Source organism: Nerophis lumbriciformis, linkage group LG04 (genome assembly GCF_033978685.3).
Source record: "Nerophis lumbriciformis linkage group LG04, RoL_Nlum_v2.1, whole genome shotgun sequence".
Taxonomy (NCBI): domain Eukaryota; kingdom Metazoa; phylum Chordata; class Actinopteri; order Syngnathiformes; family Syngnathidae; genus Nerophis; species Nerophis lumbriciformis.
This window is the reverse complement of record NC_084551.2, coordinates 4,069,324-4,092,027: the sequence shown is the minus strand read 5'-3', so window position 1 is coordinate 4,092,027 and position 22,704 is coordinate 4,069,324. Positions and strand designations below refer to the sequence as shown.

The 22,704-nt window shown below is 43.2% G+C and overlaps 1 protein-coding gene across 3 annotated transcripts in view; it reads left to right on the top strand.

Annotated features, from left to right (window-relative positions):
* Positions 1-22,704, top strand: part of LOC133594747 (nectin-2) — a 547,719-nt gene that overhangs the window by 261,339 nt on the left and 263,676 nt on the right. For all 3 annotated transcript variants that reach the window (XM_061947629.1, XM_061947622.1, XM_061947614.2), the window contains exon 6: positions 1,701-1,849. In XM_061947629.1, the coding sequence (XP_061803613.1) occupies positions 1,701-1,849 (149 nt within the window). The remainder of the gene's footprint in view (positions 1-1,700; positions 1,850-22,704) is intronic.

Genomic DNA, 22,704 nt, shown 5'->3' with positions numbered 1-22,704 from the left:
TATATTTGTAGCGGACTGCCTCGTAATATTGTTGCAAATTTCCATACCAACAAAGAAAGTATGACTGATTAAAAAGCGCTCAAAAGTAAGTCTCGACTTTTTGAAATGGGCTCGTTTGATGATAATTTAAATTGGAAATGCTATATACATTCTACTGATTAGCATTAGTGGTTTTACACGGCCATTTTAACACCACCAAATTTGAAAACTAAGATGCACATTAGACTCAAACAGTTGGTGTGTAATAAGTACAATATTTTCACTTTGTAGAGCTCCGCAAAAGACAATATTGGCACATTCAACTTAATGGCAAAGTTTGTCAACACAGATGACAAACTGAAATAAATACAGGTAAAAGCCAGTAAATTAGAATATTTTGAAAAACTTGATTTATTTCAGTAATTGCATTCAAAAGGTGTAACTTGTACATTATATTTATTCATTGCACACAGACTGATGCATTCAAATGTTTATTTCATTTAATTTTGATGATTTGAAGTGGCAACAAATGAAAATCCAAAATTCCGTGTGTCACAAAATTAGAATATTACTTAAGGCTAATACAAAAAAGGGATTTTTTAGAAATGTTGGCCAACTGAAAAGTATGAAAATGAAAAATATGAGCATGTACAATACTCAATACTTGGTTGGAGCTCCTTTTGCCTCAATTACTGCGTTAATGCGGCGTGGCATGGAGTCGATGAGTTTCTGGCACTGCTCAGGTGTTATGAGAGCCCAGGTTGCTCTGATAGTGGCCTTCAACTCTTCTGCGTTTTTGGGTCTGGCATTCTGCATCTTCCTTTTCACAATACCCCACAGATTTTCTATGGGGCTAAGGTCAGGGGAGTTGGCGGGCCAATTTAGAACAGAAATACCATGGTCCGTAAACCAGGCACGGGTAGATTTTGCGCTGTGTGCATGCGCCAAGTCCTGTTGGAACTTGAAATCTCCATCTCCATAGAGCAGGTCAGCAGCAGGAAGCATGAAGTGCTCTAAAACTTGCTGGTAGACGGCTGCGTTGACCCTGGATCTCAGGAAACAGAGTGGACCGACACCAGCAGATGACATGGCACCCCAAACCATCACCTAACCATGCAAATTTTGGATTTCCTTTGGAAATCGAGGTCCCAGAGTCTGGAGGAAGACAGGAGAGGCACAGGATCCACGTTGCCTGAAGTCTAGTGTAAAGTTTCCACCATCAGTGATGGTTTGGGGTGCCATGTCATCTGCTGGTGTCGGTCCACTCTGTTTCCTGAGATCCAGGGTCAATGAATAAATATAATGTACAAGTTACACCTTTTGAATGCAATTACTGAAATAAATCAAGTTTTTCAAAATATTCTAATTTACTGGCTTTTACCTTGTACATACTTGCAAATGAGACTCAGAAGTATACGAAGCGCAGTTATCAGTGTTAAATAATAATACAAAAATATGTTATTAAACAATTTAACATTTATTACCTCATGAACACACACAAGTACTGTTGAGTACCGGTATTGATTCTCAGGTAAATGTGAAAGGTACCAATCTCTACTCTCAATGCAGGAACAGACAAGCATAAACATAACGAAAGCCAGCTTTGTTTTGTCATTTTTCTTCTTCTTTTTTTTTCTTAAGCTGCCACACATGCTTGTTGAATTATGTCATTTAGAGCTAATGCAATTTAACAGCAACCTAACCCAGCCACATTCCTCCAGTATGACAGGTGAGATGCCAGAAACTGTCCAGATCAAAGACAACCAGTTGAAGGTCCTCAAGGTGGACGAGAGCATTAACACCACTTTTGTCTGCGAGGTCAAGAACCGCATCGGCGTGGGCAGACACCAAATCACGGCGTTGGTCAGAGGTCAGTCAAACGATGCGGCTAAGAAACACTACAGTATGTCGGTAATACACAAATATTACAATTATTAATGATTAACGATGCAAAAGCTCTCGGTTTTTTTTTGCACTTTATGATGATTTTGAACATTTTCCTTTTCATCATCATCTTCTATTCAGCCGTGTAAGCTGAATGTCATAACAGGGTTTAAAGTAAATGTGGCATTTCATTTTTTCCCCCCCACTAGAAATTAAAGCACAGGTTCATTGTTATATTTAAAAAGAAAAAAGAAACCTAGACTTGTGTTTGCAAACTTTCTCTAAGCTGACGAACCTGAATCAAATAGTCTTTCATCACACATGCAAGCCATTACTGGTAGGTTACACTTTCATGCAGTGCCCCAGGGATACACACACTCTTTGCTGGATGTTGGATACAGTCAGGTGTGTAGTGATGGGTTTGGAAGGCCCAGATGCTTTGTCCATGGTGTGTGAGTGAGTGTGTTATTGTGTGCCTGTGACCTCCCCTCCTCCCGTGTACCACTTTTAATTGCATGACGCTCCCTCCTTTTTGAGTGCTGCTTTATGACGTTTTCCCATTTAAAGTTTTCTCCATGCTGCGGTCGCGACTTGACTTCCTTTTTTGCTTTTTTTTTTTTTAATGAGCCAAAGAAGTTCACCCTGTGAACGTGATGATCAAAAAAGAATGAGGGGGGCTGAAAAAAATAAATAAATAAAGATAGCGGCCGGCAGTGATTACAGGAGAGACTTAAGTAAAGCAAATGAGCAGCATTCTTTGATAGGAAGCAGCGCCTTGAAGATGAGGCGGCCGTCTCCAGGAGAGACGCAAATGACTCCAATCAAGTTTTTTGAGTAATTTTTTTAATTTTTTAATATGCTGCATGTATGTACAGAACTTCCAAGAGATTAAAGGTTTGCATACCGTATTTTCCGCACCATAAGGCGCCCTGGGTTATAAGCCGCGCCTTCAATGAACGGCATATTTCAAAACTTTGTCCGCCTATAAGCCGCCCCGTGTTATAAGCCGCATCTAACTGCGCTAAAGGAATGTCAAAAAAACAGTCAGATAGGTCAGTCAAACTTTAATAATATATTAAAAACCAGCGTGATGTGGGCGCGCATGGAGTCGTATATCAACATGGACGGAGCTGCGTGAAAAAAGCCACCCGGCCTCTTCGCGTAAACTTCCCTTAACCACTCGCTCATCTTTTCTTCATCCATCCATCCCTTCGAGTTAGCTTTTATGATGACGCCGGCTGGAAAGGTCTCTTTTGGCAAGGTCTTCCTTTTGAATATCACCATGGGTGGAAGTTTCTGGCCATTAGCATGGCAAGCTAGAACCACAGTGAAGGATGACTTCTCATTCCCTGTGGTGCGAATATTCACCGTACGTGCTCCCGTTGTATCCACAGTGCGGTTCACAGGAATATCAAAAGTCAGTGGAACCTCGTCCATGTTGATAATGTTCTCTGGCCGGATCTTTTTTTCAGCTATCTTGTTTTTACAATATGCACGGAAAGTAGCCAGCTTTTCTTGAAAGTCTTTAGGCAGTTGCTGTGAAATAGTAGTCCGTGTGCGGATGGAGAGATTGCGTCTTGGAAACCTGTCGCTTAGTAGGAGCCATTTTGTGGTCTTTACAGATGTAAACACACAAAGGAAATGAAACGTAATATCCGCGCGCTTCTTCTTCTTCTACGGGGGTGGGTGGTTGCTTACAGTAGAAGAAGAAGCGCTTCCTGTTCTATGGGGGCGGGTGCTTACCTTGGCGGTTGCTTGCGTAGAAGAAGAAGCACTTCCTCTTCTACGGGGAAAAAAGATGGCGGCTGTTTACCGTAGTTGCGAGACCGAAACTTTATGAAAATGAATCTTAATATTAATCCATATATAAAGCGCACCGGGTTATAAGCCGCACTGTCAGCTTTTGAGTAAATTTGTGGTTTTTAGGTGCGGCTAATAGTGCGGAAAATACGGTACTTGCCAACCTTGAGACCTCCGATTTCGGGAGGTGGGGGGAGGGGCTGGGGGTAGGCGTGCTCTTAGTGGGACGGGGGCGTGGTTGGGGGCGTGGCTAAAAGGGGAGGGGTATATTTACAGCTAGAATTCACCAAGTCAAGTATTTCATATATATATATATATATATATATATATATATATTTATATATATATATATAAACAGGGCCGGCCCGTGGCATAGGCCGTATAGGCAAATGCTAAGGGCGCCGTCCATCAGGGGGCGCCACGCCAGTGCCACAAATGTTGGAGAAAAAAAAAAAAAAATTTGGTACTATTATTTCTAAATACAAAAAATAATCCCACGTTAATTAAAATGCAAAGTAAAGCCTATATAATAGAAATATTATTTGTTACAACATTACGCCCCCCCTCTCCCCCGCACGGTGCGCCCCCTCCCTTCCCGTATCATGACTCTTTTTGGACGTCACCACATCAAAAAATCAACACAAGATGTCAAAACGGCCAAAACTGTCAGGTGCCCAGGGAAGAAAAAAGAGAAAAGAAGAGGAGGAGAAACGAGAAAAAGACAAGAGGTAGCAGGTAGGTAACGTTAGCCTCCATGAAATTATTTGTCTGTTACAGAATGTGATAGTAACCTGGCTTTTTAGCATTAAGCTAATGTTACATGATTCGGCAATTGCTAATCAATAAATAGCTAGTTCTGTTTTAACGTCGGGTTAATATTGTGGAGGGGGCTAAATTGTTATGGAAAATAATAATGTAACGTTAGGTAATTACAGTACTCCCACCTTACATTCCTCAGGGACATTTGTATTAGATCTTTTAAGCAGGTGTTTTTTGTTTACATTGTTATTGCCTTCTGGTTAGCTAATGTTTGCCCTGCAGGTAATAGTCACTTTTCCACCCCTTTATATATTAGGTATAGTTGTAAGCCTAGTTGTTAAAGTGCACATCATTAATGTTAATTAAGCAATATGTATGTAAAAAAATATTGTATTTCATATATTCATTTTTTATTTTTTGCATTCATTTATTTATTCATATTTTTTTTATCTTGTTAACTATTCTGATTGTTAATTTGCTTTCTTTAAGTAAAAAAAAGGTCAAAGACAAAGCTATTCGGTTTCTTGTGAGTATATACACTTCACTGCCGATGTGGGGGGGCGCCACCTAAAATCTTGCCTAGGGCGCCAGATTGGTTAGGGCCGGGCCTGTATATATATATATATATATATATATATATATATATATATATATATATATATATATATATATATATATATATATATATAAAAGAAATACTTGACGTTCAGTGAATTCTAGATATATATATATATATATATATATATATATATATATATATATATATATATATATATATATATATATATATATATATATATATATATATATATATATATATATATATTTATTTTATTATATATATATATATATATATATATATATACATATATATATACATATATATATATATATATATATATATATATATAAATATAAATAAATAAGAGAAATACTTGAATTTCAGTGTTCATTTATTTACACATAACACTCATCTACTCATTGTTGAGTTAAGGGTTGAATTTTACATCCTCGTTCTATTCTCTGTCACTATTTTTCGAACCATGCTTAACACCTTCTCTGATGATGCATTGCTGTGTGGCACGCACAAAAGTGCTTTCATCAAATGCACTAGATGGCAGTATTGTCCTGTTTAAGAGTGTCACAACATTGCTGTTTACGGCAGACGAACTGCTTTACGGTATACAAAAAAGTGACTGCTGTTGTTGTGTGTTGTTGCCGCGCTGGGAGGACGTTAATGAAACTGCCTAACAATAATCCATCATTCTACAGTTATAACGTCATTGGGCAGGTACGCTTTTTTATATTGTGGAGGACCTGAGTCCGCCTGAATTTCGGGAGAAAATTTGTCCCGGGAGGTTTTCGGGAGAGGCACTGAATTTCGGGAGTCGTGTAATGCCAGCAGCTAAAAGCAACTGCGTGAGAATCCACAGACCTGTGGATGTGTTGAAGGTGTGCTGGAAAATGCGGAACGGAAATTAGGGAGCAGCAGAAAAGTGGAATGTATTATTTAAATCGGTGCGTTGGAAAACACGGACCGATTTAAACTGGATCTGGATCGGCATTTTCCCATGCCTTGCCGATACGCTTTTTTTTTGCAAATATCGGCGGCCGATCCGATCCAAATATCGGATCGGGACATCCCTAGTGTTAATACTCCTGAGTGTTTGTAACAATTAATAGGATTTATATTACTATATTTTTCGAATGGGGGAAAACATTTGCTTGAGTTTTCCTACGATTCGGTCTACGTTTGATTTTTTTGGAAGGCGCTGCTAACGAAAACGGACATACCACTGTACTGTGAAAAAAACATAGTTGTTTCCCTTCGTGTGGTAGTTCCTATAGTGCTTTGTATTAGTAGTAGTTGTATTAGTATATACCTTAGAATAACAGAAATCAAGAAGAAGTAGTACTTTTAATTTGGACATGCTTTAGTTATGTGTATCCCTTCAGGTCTTGAGCACATGCTACCTAAAGTGTATCTATCAATCAATCAATGTTTATTTATATAGCCCTAAATCACAAGTGTCTCAAAGGGCTGCACAAGCCACAACGACATCCTCGGTACAAAGCCCACATACGGGCAAGGAAAAACTCACCCCAGTGGGACGTCGATGTGAATGACTATGAGAAACCTTGGAGGGGACCGCATATGTGGGTAACCCCCCCCCTCTAGGGGAGACCGAAAGCAATGGATGTCGAGTGGGTCTGACATAATATTGTGAGAGTCCAGTCCATAGTGGATCCAACATAATAGTAAGAGTCCAGTCCATAGTGGGGCCAGCAGGACACCATCCCGAGCGGAGACGGGTCAGCAGCGCAGAGATGTTCCCAGCCGATGCACAGGCGAGCGGTCCACCCCGGGTCCCGAGTCTGGACAGCCAGCACTTCATCCATGGCCACCGGACCTGTGCCCACCCCTCCTCCACAAGGGATAGAGGGGAGCAGAGGAGAGAAGAAAAGAAACGGCAGATCAACTGGTCTAACAGGGGGGCTATTTAAAGGCTAGAGTATACAAATGAGTTTTAAGATGGGACTTAAATGCTTCTACTGAGGTAGCATCTCTAATTGTTACCGGGAGGGCATTCCATAGTACTGGAGCCCCAATAGAAAACGCTCTATAGCCCGCAGACTTTTTTTGGGCTCTGGGAATCACTAACAAGCCGGAGTTCTTTGAACGCAGATTTCTTGCCGGGACATATGGTACAATGCAATCGACAAGATAGGACGGAGCTAGACCGTGTAGTATTTTATACGTAAGTAGTAAAACCTTAAAGTCACATCTTAAGTGCACAGGAAGCCAGTGCAGGTGAGCCAGTATAGGTATATATATATGTATACTGTAGGTATATAAAAGGTATATACAGTATAGGCGTAATATGATCAAACTTTCTTGTTCTTGTCAAAAGTCTAGCAGCCGCATTTTGTACCAATTGTAGTCTTTTAATGCTAGACATAGGGAGACCCGAAAATAATACGTTACAGTAGTCGAGACGAGACGTAACGAACGCATGAATAATGATCTCAGCGTCGCTAGTGGATAAAATAGAACAAATTTTAGTGATATTACGGAGATGAAAGAAGGCCGTTTTAGTAACACTCTTAATGTGTGACTCAAATGAGAGAGTTGGGTCGAAAATAATACCCAGATTCTTTACTGATTCGCCTTGTGTAATTGTTTGGTTGTCAAATGTTAAGGTGGTATTTTTAAATAAATGTCGGTGTTTAGCAGGACCGATAATCAGCATTTCCGTTTTCTTGGCGTTGAGTTGCAAGAAGTTAGCGGACATCCATTGTTTAATTTCATTAAGACACGCCTCCAGCTGACTACAATCCGGCGTGTTGGTCAGCTTTAGGGGCATGTAGAGTTGGGTGTCATCAGCATAACAATGAAAGCTAACACCGTATTTGCGTATGATGTCGCCTAGCGGCAGCATGTAAATACTAAAGAGTGCAGGGCCAAGAACCGAACCCTGAGGAACTCCGCACGTTACCTTAACATAGTCCGAGGTCACATTATTATGGGAGACGCATTGCATCCTGTCAGTAAGATAAGAGTTAAACCATGACAAAGCTAAGTCTGACATACCAATACGTGTTTTGATACGCTCTAATAAAATATTAGATATCTAATATATGTAGATAAATCAATACCTCCCTGCTGTTCCTCAAAATTAAAATTGCAACCTTGATTCCCAGAGCCCAAAAAAAGTCTGCGGGCTGTAGAGCGTTTTCTATTCGGGCTCCAGCACTATGGAATGCCCTCCCGGTAACAGTTAGAGATGCTACCTCAGTAGAAACATTTAAGTCCCATCTCAAAACTCATTTGTATACTCTAGCCTTTGAATAGCCCCCCTTTTTTAGACCAGTTGATCTGCCGTTTCTTTTCTTTTCTCCTCTGCTCCCCCCTATCCCTTGTGGAGGGGAAGACACACAGATCCGGTGGCCATGGATGGGGTGCTGGCTGTCCGGGGTCGGGACCCGGGGTGGACCGCTCGCCTGTATATTGGTTGGGAACATCTCTGCGCTGCTGACCCGTCTCCGCTCGGGATGGTTTCCTGCTGACCCCACTGTGGACTGGACTCTTACTGTTATGCTGGATCCACTAAAGTTAAAGTTAAAGTACCAATGATTGTCACACACACACACTAGGTGTGGCGAAATTATTCTCTGCATTTGACCCATCACCCTTGATCACCCCCTGGGAGGTGAGGGGAGCAGTGGGCAGCAGCAGTGGCCGCACCCGGGAATCATTTTGGTGATTTAACCCCCAATTCCAACCCTTGATACTGAGTGCCAAGCAGGGAGGCAATGGGTCCCATTTTTTATAGTCTTTGGTATGACTCGGCCGGGGTTTGAACTCACAACCTACCGATCTCAGGGCGGACACTCTAACCACTAGGCCACTATGAACTGGACTCTCACAATATTATGTTAGACCCACTCGACATCCATTGCATTCGGTCTCCCTAGAGGGGGGGGGGGGTTACCCACATATGCGGTCCTCTCCAAGGTTTCTCATAGTCATTCAAATCGACGTCCCACTGGGGTGAGTTTTTCCTTGCCCTTATGTGGGCTTTGTACCGAGGATGTCATTGTGGCTTGTGCAGCCCTTTGAGACACTTGTGATTTAGGGCTATATAAATAAACATTGATTGATTGATTGATTGATTTATGTCTCACCCGATGTAAAAATAACTCCCTGCCTTTCTATTCTCAGTGGAATTAAAGGATGCAGGGATATTTGTCCCTCTAAATGGAGGAGCCTGGCTTTTCTTTGCCATTCACTGTCATTTTTTCTACATATAAAAAAAAAACCCGTGCCCTCCTTTTTTTAGTCTCTCCTTGTTTTTGTACTTCTTCTTCCTCGGCTTTCTTCAATTCTCTCATCTCCATATGGTGCCACAGCATGCGTCACTCTTCCTCTGGGACCGTTCTGTTCTCCTGCAGTTGGGGTGGGGGGAAAGCACCCCAAAAACGATCGCACAGCCTCCCCGCTGCGTGTACCAGGCGACGAGCAAAGCGGGATGTAAAAGTCCAGGGCGCGCGGCTGGAAGGGAGGGAGGACGGAGGCTTTTTATGGACTAAGAAGTCAGGGAATGTGCAGCCGGATGAATCAGTGCCAGCGAGCAATCCTCACTTGGGCAGAGAGGGTAGGAGAGGCAGGATGCTGAAGGCATTTAAAACTCCCATGGGAGTCTTGTGCCACAACATCCTATCTTGCCGAGCTATTGGCCTCCGCTATCTGTGGCTACATAGCGTGTGTCTGTCTTGTCTCCAAGCCTCTCAGAGAGGATCAGTCACCCTTTGCTGCTTCAGCTGCTAGCTGCTTCTCTCCTCATTTTACCAGCCGCTATCCCTTTCTCCCACATTTTTTATTTTTATTTTTTTCTCCCCCTCCTCCCCTTCACCCTGCAACTTTGTTTATTTTCTTTGTGTTAAACTCGCCACATTTCCACTCCAATCTCTTGTGGTTCCATCAGCTTCTTTCTACTTCTGTCACTCAAAAGCCAAAGTCGGGTGTTAAATCAAGTAAAAGGAAATATTGATATGAAAATATCCATAGCACCATGACGAGCAAGGATTCTGATACCGGAATCCGTTGTCCTAATATGAAAGTGGTTATGTTTGGTTGGGTCATCATCATAGCAGTCTGTCGGGCGCGACAATGACTGTTTCATTTCGGTCGGATCATAGTCCTCCACTCAGCCCGGTCTTTTGCCTTCAGCTGCCAGGTTGCAGTGTCGATCTTCAGTTCCCTCAAATTCCGTTGAACGGTGTCCTTGTACCGTAGCCTTGGCCTCCCTCTGTTTCGTTTCCCTTCCTCCAGCTGTGAGTAGAGCAGATGCCGAGGGAGCCGCTCGTGACTCATTCTCTCTACATGCCCGACCCATCTCAGGTTTGTTTGGGTTAAGATGTCATCCATCGATGGCAGTCCAGCACGACTTAGGACCTCTGTGTTCGGGATTTTGTCTCTCCAGGAGATGTCCATGATGGTCCGAAGGTGGCGCATCATGTAGGCGTGAAGTTTTCTGACTTGCAACCTGTAGAGGGTCCAGGTTTCAGCACCGTACAAAAGTGTAGCTAGCACAGTTGCTCTGTACACCTTGCACTTGACGCAAATAGAGACATGCCTGTTGTTCCAGAGTCTTTCCCTTAATTTCCCAAACACAGCACTCGCTCTCCCCATCCTCAGTTTGATCTCATCATCAAGCTTGGCATTTTCTGTCACTGTGCTTCCGAGGTACTTGAATGTCCGGCATTGCAAAAGTGGGTCTCCCATGACACAGACCTCCCCTGGTAGGGAGGATGTGGGCTCATACTTGGGTGGCTGGTACAAGCATTTCGTCTTCTTGATGTTTATTTTGAGACTGAACTGACTAGCTGTTGCTGCAAACTTGTTCACAAGATCTTGTATGTCTTCTACATTGTGCGCAACTATTGCCCCGACGGGATCACCACCTTATCGTGGTGGGGCACTTTGCGCGTCTCCATGACCCCTAGAGCTATGTCGGCTGGAGTCTTGTACTCCTGGCAGGGTTACCCAAGCCGAACAGGTCGAAGGGTAGAGTCCAGACTAAGAGTGATCCCGAAGACCTCAACGGTGGAGCAGGCAGAAGATGGTAGCAGTGAGAAGCACCACAATGGCTGTAAAAGCGGACGAAGGCTAAGGGAGCACACCCTGACAGAAAAGCAAGCTGGTGGCGGCAAGCTTTGAGGCGGTTTCCCAAAAACCTGGATTCCGGCAGCTTCCTGCAGTTGTAAGAAGATGCCGGTCGTCTAGGGTCTCCCTTGCCACTGGAACGATCTTCTTACAATCAAGGTAGTGGCGTTGGGAAAAGCGCACCCCTCATGCCACTCTAAAAACCATCATTGCGCAGGTATCTTCTTTACCTGAGTCTCCGCAAACATCAGCAGACTCATAAATAAAAGAAGATGGTCATCATTGAATCGATGGACAACCATAAGCAAGTAAGCAAGCGCAACTATAGCACTGTCGTCCGCAAACAGCAATTCTCTCACAACCTTTACTGTTGTCTTGCTCTTTGCTCGAAGGTGAGCAACCTTGAACAGATCTGCATCTGTTCTTGTCCGGATGTAGACCCCCTTTGATGTGTCCTTGAAAGCAACCTCGAGCATGGCTGATAGGTAGAGTGAGAACAGGGTTGGTGCTAGAACACAGCCCTGCTTCACTCCATTGCTGACTGGGAAGTCCTTCGAGACAGATCCACCCAGTGCCACATTTGCCTGCATGTCCGTGATGTCCATTCTTACCTCACAATATTGATATTTATAAGTCTGAGGCGTTTGAGTTGAACTATTGGAATACATTTCCAATCTCTGGAATAAAATATAGCGGCTACATTTGCAGGCCTTTAAGGGATGAGTCTTGGGGAAAGTTAAGGAATGGAGTGAAGACAATTTTTGACTTCAAATATTTGTTCAAGGGAAATAAGATGGCGCTGAGTAGCTTGATCTAACAAAAGCTGTGGAATGACCCCAGATCATGGGTCTCTAACAAGTAGCCCGCCACTTTTTTGAGTACTGTAGTTCATCAAAGTTTTATTTTCTGTAAACTCTTTGTAACTTTTCAATGCAGACTTTATGTCACTAGATAATGACAAATGACCAGAAAATAACATCAAGACAGTGTTTAATTTAAATTCTGCCAGTCATGGAAACAATCACAAATAAATCACATCTTTTGTCAGAGTAGCTCTAATGGTCATAAAAGTTGCAGCTGAATGGTTTCACTTTATGAACTTGTGGACACTAATGAGGAAGAATGTTGATTAACGGAGCTAAGTTTGGTAGACAGCCCATTATCTATCGTCCTCTCCGTCATTTTACTTCCTCAAGCTTATGGTTCCTATCGAGGGTTCACGCTCCTGTCATCTTCCTCTTCCATCAACACATTGCCACCGTTTTCTTTTTTTCAAAGGGAACACAATATAACGAGAAAAGCACTCGGAGATGATAAATACAGACACTGGTTTAATCAGAGTTCAATCAAAATCTGTCAATAACCAATAACCAGTCCCTGCGTCTATTGTGGTAGCTTGGTGCTGCAAGGTATTCCGAGGTGCTGCGAGTCGGCCAGTTGCTTGGGTAGTGACCTTGTTTGTCAGCATGTCTGTGATCTTCTTTTAATTCTTTTTTTTATTTTTTTTATTTATTTATTTATTTTTTTATTTTTTATTTATTTTTTTATATATATTTTATTAATATTATTTTTTAATTTTTCCCCTCCCTCAGAGGGGGGACTCGGCGGGGCGGTTGCTGGTTGTTCCATCTCCATCGTTGGGGTCCCTGCGGGTGGGGTGGGTGGTTCCCGTGGCACTGTGCCTGGGTGGTCCTGCGGTGGCCGATTTGGGTGGGGTGGCTGGGGGCTGGCCTCGCTGCGCTCTCCGGGGGTGGGGGGTGGGCTCGTGGGGGCCCAGTTGCTGGTGGGGTGGGGGCGGTCTTCCCGTCCGGTTGCGGGGAGTCTCTGGGTCCCTCGGGCGGGGCGTCTCGCCTTTCTGCCCGTGTGGGGTGTGGTCTCTCGCTGGCTTGGGGTCTGGCTGTCCCCTGCTTTTCTCGTGCCCTGTCCTCTGCCGGGTGCATCTGTCTGCGGCCTGCTGCTGGCCCTTGTGGGCGGTACGGTGGGCCGGGCTCTGGGGTTCCTGTCGCTGGCCGGCTTGGCTGCGTGGGGGCGGTGGTCCCTGGTTCCCTGGGCACCACGCCTACTGTTTGTGGGTTGGGCTCTCGGGGGTGATGGGGCCGTGCTCTGGCTCCCACGCACTCTGGGAACCTTTTGAGTTATGTTGCTAACAAACAAACAAACCTCAGCTAATTGAAGAATGAATTAAAAAGCTACGTCTGTGCAGTTTTGTTTTGTTTGTCTGTCGCTTTTAAACAGACTTCAAGAGGGTTCACTTTTAACATCCGTGTAAGCGCCCGGTTCTATTGCGGAATGAAAGAAACGGAGTGAACCCTCTTGTCAGTGATCCAGCATTAACGTAAGGTAACATACAGTCGTAGAATTATCCGGATCACCCACAAAATCTTAATAATTGTCAGGTTCAAACACTGATGACAAGAAGCAAAGAATTAAACAGAGACAGAATTCAATTTGGCTCAATTTGAGGAGAAACGTCTGGTCTGTACTCTTGTACAGTCTCCAGCACGCTCTGGCGAAAGATTGTACGCCTCCTCCTTTATTTGGACTTTCTCTGACCACATGGCAACAGCTGTTTCTAAGGCACGAGGGTCGTAAACAGTTCACAGAAAAGGTCGCAAAACTGTTCAAAGAAGCGGTGCCTGGAGGGGAGTCTGGTCCTGCTTCCTCTTCGCTTTTGTAGTTCTTGGGTCAGACAATATCTTTCTGTTGATTACAATACATGAAAGAAACAGAACACCTTCACACAGTGGAGTTTTACAAGCCTTCTTCTTGGTAGGTTCAAAGACAAGTTCTTGCTTCTCGCTAGGAACTCATTGAAACAAAGTTTTTGTGATAACTTAGATAAAATTATTCTAACAATAATTGTTTTTAATCTCATGATAGACATTTCCTGAAAGTTTTAGCGAAATCCACCAATGGCTTTTTGAGTTATGTTGCTAACTAACTAACTGACAGACAAACCTCAGCAATAACTGTACATACAATATACGTCCTGGCGGAGGTAATTATAATTTTTTAATTAAAAAGAAAAGTGGACTATTTGGATTGTGGTTGGTACAACCTTGATCAGGTCAATAATTGATAAGAACATTGACTTTGATTCTGTTATTTTTGCAGCAAAGAGTTTGTGGTAATTGGGCTAAAGGTAGTGTGATAGTGTATGCAAAGAGGAAGAGATTAGGCAACAATTGGAGCTCATCCTTCCGAAATTTGAAATCTTAAATTATGTAACTAAAATTTCAAGATTAAACTTTAATTAGGATTTAAGGTGCATGAGAAAGTGGAAACGAAAAAACAGCTCTTAGACTACTCATATTATGAACAAGCACAGTGCAACACAGCCGCAAAAGAACCAATGTTGCAATATTGGCAGAGGTGGGTAGAGTAGCCAGAAATTGTACTCAAGTAAGAGTACTGTTACTTTAGAGATTTATTACTCAAGTAAAAGTAAGGAGTAGTCACCCAAATATTTACTTGAGTAAAAGATAAAGTATGTTGTGAAAAAACTACTCAAGTACTGAGTAACTGATGAGTAACATACACACTCATATCATATATATATATATATATATATATATATATATATATATATACATACATACATACATATACATTGGTGTATACAGTATATAATTTATATGTATTTATTTTGCTGTTTTTGTTTACATGTTAAAGGTGTTTTAATGAATATACATGCATGTTTAACATATAGATTCCTTTCTTTCATGAAGACTAGAATATAAGTTGGTGTATTACCTGATTCTGATGACTTGCGTTGATTGTAATCAGACAGTAGTGATGATAACGTCCACGTTTTCAAATGGAGGAGAAAAAAAGTTCCTCCTTTCTGTCTAATACCACATGAAAGTGGTTGGTTTTTGGCATCTTATTTGTCCAGCTTCCATATTCGTTTTTATACACTTTACAAGAAATATATTGGCGGCAAACTCCGTAGCTTGCTAGCTTGTTTGCGCTGGCTTTCGGAGACTCTTGTTTTGAAAGCGCAGGCGCGATGGAGCGGCACTTTTATTGTGAAGACAGGAACTGTGCAGTCAGTCTTTAGGCTTTTGACGGGCTGTACGGTTGAAATAAAAAAGGGTCTTTTTTCATTCACACTTTTGATTGATTGATTGAAACTTTTATTAGTAGATTGCACAGTACAGTACACATTCCGTACAATTGACCACTAAATGGTAACACCCCAATAAGTTTTTCAACTTGTTTAAGTCAGGTCATGTGACCACCTGGCTCTGTTTGATTGGTCCAACGTCACCAGTGACTGCATCTGATTGGTGGAACGAAGTGAAACGTCACCAGTAAGGCAGGCACTTTGACGGTCTGTCTGACAGACCAAAACAAACAAAGCGTGCATTAACAGATCGATAAAAATTAGTAGCGAGTAGCGAGCTGAATGTAGATAAAAGTAGCGTTCCTTCTCTATAAATATACTTAAGTAAAAGTAAAAGTATGTTGCATTAAAACTACTCTTAGAAGTACAATTTATCCCAAAAGTTACTCAAGTAGATGTAACGGAGTAAATGTAGCGCGTTACTACCCACCTCTGAATATTGGTAAGCAGAGAGCTGCTGAGCAATAATAGCACTGATGAGGGCATTGTACCGGACACGGGTAAAACGCGGAGGTTTCACGCCAATACTGTAGGTGACTAGCGACATTTTAAAGTGCATGCAGAGCTGGATGAAGCTGCTCCATGCTAACCAGTTGTTCAATTGAAAACACCAGGAGGTTGCCTACTGCCGCAGTTATTGTCATTTGCTGTTGTAAACCATGCAACCGTTAATCGGAGTATTTACGGTATTCAAGTTTTTACCTCTCGCCGCTCCTTATAAAGGTCGTTGGAACTAATGAAGGATGTGTTAACGACTCCAGATGGGTTTGGTCATAAAAACCTGTGGATACTAATGTGGAAGCGTGTAGACAAACAGGGCTAAGATGGGCCGACAGGCGTGAAATAGCCAGCACCTGCTACATGAGCAGATCTTCTGCAAACCCCCACCACTCCCGCCGCACACACCACAGCTGCATGACAAACTCACATGAGTTTACACACCAGGATGCTTGTGTATCCTGCGCCTTGTCCTGTGCACCTGCAGGCGGGGATGAGGGATGGGTGTTCTCTCATCTCGGATCTGGATGCTTAGTCACACAAACAGATTCTACCCTCTGCTTCTTTCTCCATTTATCTCTCAGGGGTCATTTTGTTGAAGTTTGCTATTTTTCATTCAAGCTCACTCCTTATCTCTCACAGGTTGTCTTTCAGCCTCTAAGAGTCTAGCTCTGATCCCGGTGGCCCCTCTGCATCCCCGTCTCTTGCTCCCTCCCATGCCAGTACTTTACCCCCGCCTTTTTAAGCTTCACTCTCAAATACCAGTCGCTCTTCCTTAATCACAGCTTAGTGGTCCCCATCCGTCCTTCACCCACATCTTGTGTTGTGCTCGTGCACTTCTCTTCCGCCCTCTATCTTAGGGTGCACTCACACTTGGCCGCACCAAAATCCGGCACCTTTGGCGAGAGTACGGGTGTACAAACTTTTTGACTAGGAGGCCGCATTGGCCCAAAATAATTTGTCCGGGGACCGAAAGCCGACTCCATGTGAAGTAACATTGTATATAGCCTATACCAGGGGTCGGCAACCTTTACCAGTCAAAGAGCCATTTTGACCAGTTTCACAAATTATAGAAAACAATGGGAGCCTCAAAAACTTTTGAAATTGTAAATGAAATAACACTGCATACATATTTTTTTTTTTTGCTATGTATAAATAAATCAGGGGTCTCAGACACGCTGCCCACACCTTTAAATGGAATTTTTAAACTGGTGCGGCACGCAAGTTTTTTTATGAATGGCGCTTGTGTGAGGGAGCAGGCTTGGGGTAGGGGCGGGGTTTGGTGGTAGCAGGGGTGTATAATGTATCCCGGAAGAGTTAGGGCTGCATGGGATTCTGGGTGTTTGTTCTGTTGTGTTTATGTTGCGTTAAGGTCATCAGAATGTGTACTTAAACTTATAAAGATCACATGGATATTATTCAGTGAGTTGATTCACCAAAACTAACCTGTTATGCAGGAGGAAAAAGCACACAGGACGTTTCAATTGTTCAGACTGGTCGCGCTCATCAGAATGACAAGACACTTCCGATCTGCAGGTGATAGCATTCAATTGGGAAGAAACAGCCTACTGCCCCCTACTGACCAATGTGAATACTGATAAATGTGTAATGACAGCTCCAAAAACTAATTCAAACCACAAAATAAAATAAATAAATCAACACAAAAATGTGACACATTATGGGTTGGTCACATATGCATGTACAGTAGATGGCAGTATTGTCCTGTTTAAAAGTGTCACAACATTGCTGTTTACGGCAGACAAACTGCTTTACGGTAGACAAAAACTTGACTGCTGTTGTTGTGTGTTGTTACCGCGCTGGGAGGACGTTAACTCTTCTGGGATACATTATACACCCCCGCTACCAAACCCCGCCCACCTCAACCGTCGCACAGAGAGAGAGAGAGAGGGGGGGGTTGATGTGTGAGGGAGCAGGCTTGGGGTAGGGGCGGGGTTTGGTGGTAGCAGGGGTGTATAATGTATCCCGGAAGAGTTAGGGCTGCATGGGATTCTGGGTGTTTGTTCTGTTGTGTTTATGTTGCGTTAAGGTGCAGATATTCTCCCGAAATGTGTTTGTCATTCTTGTTTGGTTTTGGTTCAAAGTGTGGCGCATTATTAGTAAGAGTGTTAAAGTTGTTTTATATGGTCACCGTCAGTGTAACCTGTGTGGCTGTTGACTAAGTATGCATTGCTGTCACGTACGTGTGCAAGCAGAAGATGTATATTGTACAACAATTGTTAGGCTGGCACGCTGTTGATACAGATTGTAGAGGGCGCCGAATGTTGTACCATCATAGCACGCCCTTATTATATCTGTAAGGGTGTAAATCGGTGAATATTGATCCCGGGAGTTTTCTGCGAGAGGCACTGAAATCCGGAAGTTTCACGGGAAAATTGTGGGGTTCAGCATGTAAGCTGCTGAGCCGCATCAGAGTGATCAAAGAGCCGCGGGTTGCCGACCCCTGGCCTATACATATACAGTATATGTGTACATATTATATTGATATCATTGATATATAATTATTAATTTATTTATTTGGATATGAAGAGTATGTGAAAGTTCGACTCCTACCTTGTGTACTTCCATGACAACCTCCTTAAAGTTTTGTCATCAATCGGAAATATGAAGTACCGTATTTTCCAGACCATAGGGTGCACCGGATTATAAGGCGCACTTCCGATGAATGATCTATTTTTTTCTTCTTCAATCTTTTTTCATATATAAGGCGCACCAGATTATAGGGCGTATTAAAGGAGTCATATTTTTTTATTTTTTTCTAAACTGAAAACACTTCCTTGTGGTCTACACAGTGTTGGGTTAGTTACTGCAAAGCAGTCACTAGTTACAGTTACTAGTTACTTCATTTCAAAAGTAACTCAGTTACTAACTCAGTTACTTACACCAAAAAGTAATGCGTTACTGTGAAAAGTAACTATTTAGTTACTTCTTTTTTTCTTCTTTTTTTTTTTTTTAAAGCTCCCATTAATGCCCTTTTAGCCTTCATTTCAGTACTGTTATTGCACTGGAGAATAATACAATCTGTTGATCAACTTGACATGCATTTGCATCACTGAACTCTGCTAAGCAATGTGCTCTACATACAACACACAAAGACAAAGATATGTTACAAAGGCCAATTTGTTTCTGGCCAGAACAAATTGACAAAACTATTTTAAATAGCTGCAACATAACGTACATAAGTAACAAACAGCATAATAACAGCATAGATGTAAACCAAGAAAGGCACACACTACATACACAAAGCCTAACCAGGCATTTTCTTTACTGAGCAAAACTCTTTATTGTCGGCCATAAACACATCACCAAAACATTAGTAAAAAAAATTATATCTAGCAAAAGTGGTCATTTTCTGCAGTACAAACCAGACCAAAAGCTACTTTGTTATATCAACAGCAGCCACTCGCTCTTTCTCACGTGCGCCAACACTTGCACATATGGCACTTAGCCAGTGATGCGTTTACAGCCACACAAAAAGTCGGACAACTCCAACACCACACATAAAGTGTCATTCCAGGTCGTTACACTATGATTTACCGATCAAATGTGTGCTTATTCTAGTGTCATTTATTAGGAATCTTAGTTTATAAATATTAATCATTAAATGCTGTTAGTATATTAAATAAATACTAATAAAAATATATTTTTTACAAACAGGAAGTTGCAGGAATGTACACATGATCCCCTGCTTACATCTCATTGTGCAACATGTGAATGTTTTAATGGGAACTAAATGAAAGGGGTACAAACTATTTCCAAAGCAGGACCTCCACCCAGACAAACAATACAAGTACACAGTTCATGAAAAACAATATTTGTTGTTATTGTCATTGTAAGTGGGCCTAAACACTTATATTAGAAATGGAAATGACATTTTGTTCACTTCTTGTTTCTAAATGTCATAATTGTCTAACTAGAAGAGAAGATAATTAAGTCTTGCAATACTCTCGATAGCTCATGCAGTGGTTATAAGAAGAAAACTTTAGATGTTCCAATTAATATTAATTGGTGAATAAGAAATAGAGATATAACAAACTTAATTATAAATAGAAAAATACGATTTACACAAAAATAAATAATTATTTGAATACATTTAAGACATAAAATGGTAATTTAATCATTAATAAGTGAACAAAATACATGTGATGACTGTGGTGGTACACGGGCTCCATCTAGTGCCATGCCAAATAATCACTATCTTAAATATTTAAACACAGTGTTACTGTTCAAACTGTGTAATGTTACGGTGGCCAAAAATATTAAATATACTTGTTAAATAAAACCTCTGCCTTGTTTTTAATAAATGCTTTAACCTACTGCGCTACTGTATTTTAAGGTTGCTCATTATTGTCACGTTCAAACACTGAGGACATCTATTAAACAAGACAAAAGGCAAGGAATCAAACGGAGACAGGATTCAATTTGGACTCAATATTGAGGAGAGACATGGCCACTGCACTCTCTGCACAGTCCTGCACCACGCTCTGACGAAGAAGGTTTTCGTCTCCTCTTTTGTTAGATATTCAATGTTCACGCACCAACACATGTCTCATTAGAAATAGGAAGTATGTAAAACAGTCATTGTTTTCGGTCTCATTGAAGTCCAAGAAGAGGATGTCTCGGGCTGGGCTCTTCCTGGATCCAGCTGGGGCGGGTGTTGGAGGACAATGGATAACCCCTCCCGTCTCCTGACCAAGGCAACTTCAAGAGGGCAGCGGGTCGTAAATAGCGTTGACCTCGGTTACCAAATAGTTGGAAGAGAGTTTGTGAAATACTTCAGAGAGAGTTCGTTCAACACTTCAAAGAGAGTTCCTCTGGAAGTTGAGCAGATCCTGCCATCTGTCCGTGTTGAAATCACAGTGGCGTTTCACGAGCCTTCTTCCTCTTGTTAGGCCTCGAAAGACAGCATTCATAATACAACGTTTCTTTTGTGATAACTTACAAACAATTATTCCAACAATTATGGAGGTACATGCAGAGCAAAGTGTTTTCTGAGGTGGTACTTGGTAAAAAATAAATAAATAAATAAATAAAAAGTTTGATAACCACTGTATTGAAGAAAATAAATTCATTTTCAGATCAGAGCACTCCTATTTGAGCTAGTGACCAACAGACCTGCCAACAGGCACACAGGCACTCTTAAACATGCTTTGCTGCTCTCCAGATTGGCACCCTGCCGGTCCAACTCCGAGCTCAGTCCCTGAGAGCCAAACAATGTGTCAGTGCGCGCCACACCCCCCTCCACTTGCAAGATACACAATAATCATTGAGCTGTTAAGGCTGACCGTCGCAACGCATTGACAAGTTCCAGCCGTAACAACACTCCCCCTCTCCCCTGCCTTGGTTTATGCCCAAGACTCAAAAACGATTGGTGACCCCAGGTCTAATGTGAGCATGTCCTCAGTCCCGTCCGTGCTTCTGTACAGTGATGACTCAAAAAGTTAGATGACCTCGTCTGAATGTGCACACATACTCTGAGGGGCTTTCTGCTCATCTGGAAATAGACGTCCTTTCGAGTCGGTGCATTCTCCGCCCCCCCTTGCTTGCGAGTCCTCTAAAAAGACAAGTGCAAGGGCAAAAGAGGGCTTGAGCGTCTTCCTCCTGCGGGTTTTTAAGTGTGTGTGTATTAGAGATGCGCGGATAGGCAATTATTTCATCCGCAACCGCATCAGAAAGTCGTCATCCATCCGCCATCCACCCGATCTAACATTTGATCAGAACCGCATCCGCCCGTTGTTATATATCTAATATAGACGATGCAAGGCATTAGTGAGGTTAGAAAGCTTTTGCCTGTTAAAGAAAGGAGACTGATCCAATGCAGCACAGACATTCGCGTGCCACGCTGTCACGACCCAGACGCACACCAGTGCGCAATCATATGGGAGCCGCGCTGAGCGCACCTCTAAGCGCGTCTCGCTGCCGGCGACGGCCGGGTATGGGCCCGACGCTCCAGCGCCATCCATTTTCAGGGCTAGTTGATTCGGCAGGTGGGTTGTTACACACTCCTTAGCGGGTTCCGACTTCCATGGCCACCGTCCTGCTGTCTATATCAACCAGGGTGCGCCCCACCCCTTTCGTGAGCGCACTGTGCGCGGAGTGACCCCTGTTACGTGCCCCCGGCAACAGGGGTGGCGGGCAGGTAAGCTGCGCGGGCGGAGCGCGGGGGGTGACCCTGTTACGAGCCCCCGGCCACGGGGGTGGCGGGCAGGTAAGCTGTTTACCTGCTGCGCGTGACGCCGGCCGCGGCGAAGGCGGACGAGGCGGGGTGTTGGTGCGGTGGTGACCCTGGACGTGCGTCGGGCCCTTCTCGCGGATCGCCTCAGCTACGACTCCCGGTGGGGCCCTCTCGGGGGAAGGGGCCTCGGTCCCGGACCCCGGCGAGGCGTCCCTTCTCCGCTCCGTAAAAGTGTCCATCTCTTTTTTTTTTTTTCTTCTGTTGTGGCATATGCAGCAGGTGCCTGCTCGTTTTTCGTATGTGGGTAACAACATTTAACTATGTATATATATTTCCGACTTGGAGGTGCTCCAAGTCCGAGTCCATGGTTCTCGCCCGGAAAAGGGTGGAGTGCCATCTCCGGGTTGGGGAGGAGATCTTGCCCCAAGTGGAGGAGTTCAAGTACCTCGGAGTCTTGTTCACGAGTGAGGGAAGAGTGGATCGTGAGATCGACAGGCGGATCGGTGCGGCGTCTTCAGTAATGCGGACGCTGTATCGATCCGTTGTGGTGAAGAAGGAGCTGAGCCGGAAGGCAAAGCTCTCAATTTACCGGTCGATCTACGTTCCCATCCTCACCTACGGCTTTGGGTTATGACCGAAAGGACAAGATCACGGGTACAAGCGGCTGAAATGAGTTTCCTCCGCCGGGTGGCGGGGCTCTCCCTTAGAGATAGGGTGAGAAGCTCTGCCATCCGGGAGGAGCTCAAAGTAAAGCCGCTGCTCCTCCACATCGAGAGGAGCCAGATGAGGTGGTTCGGG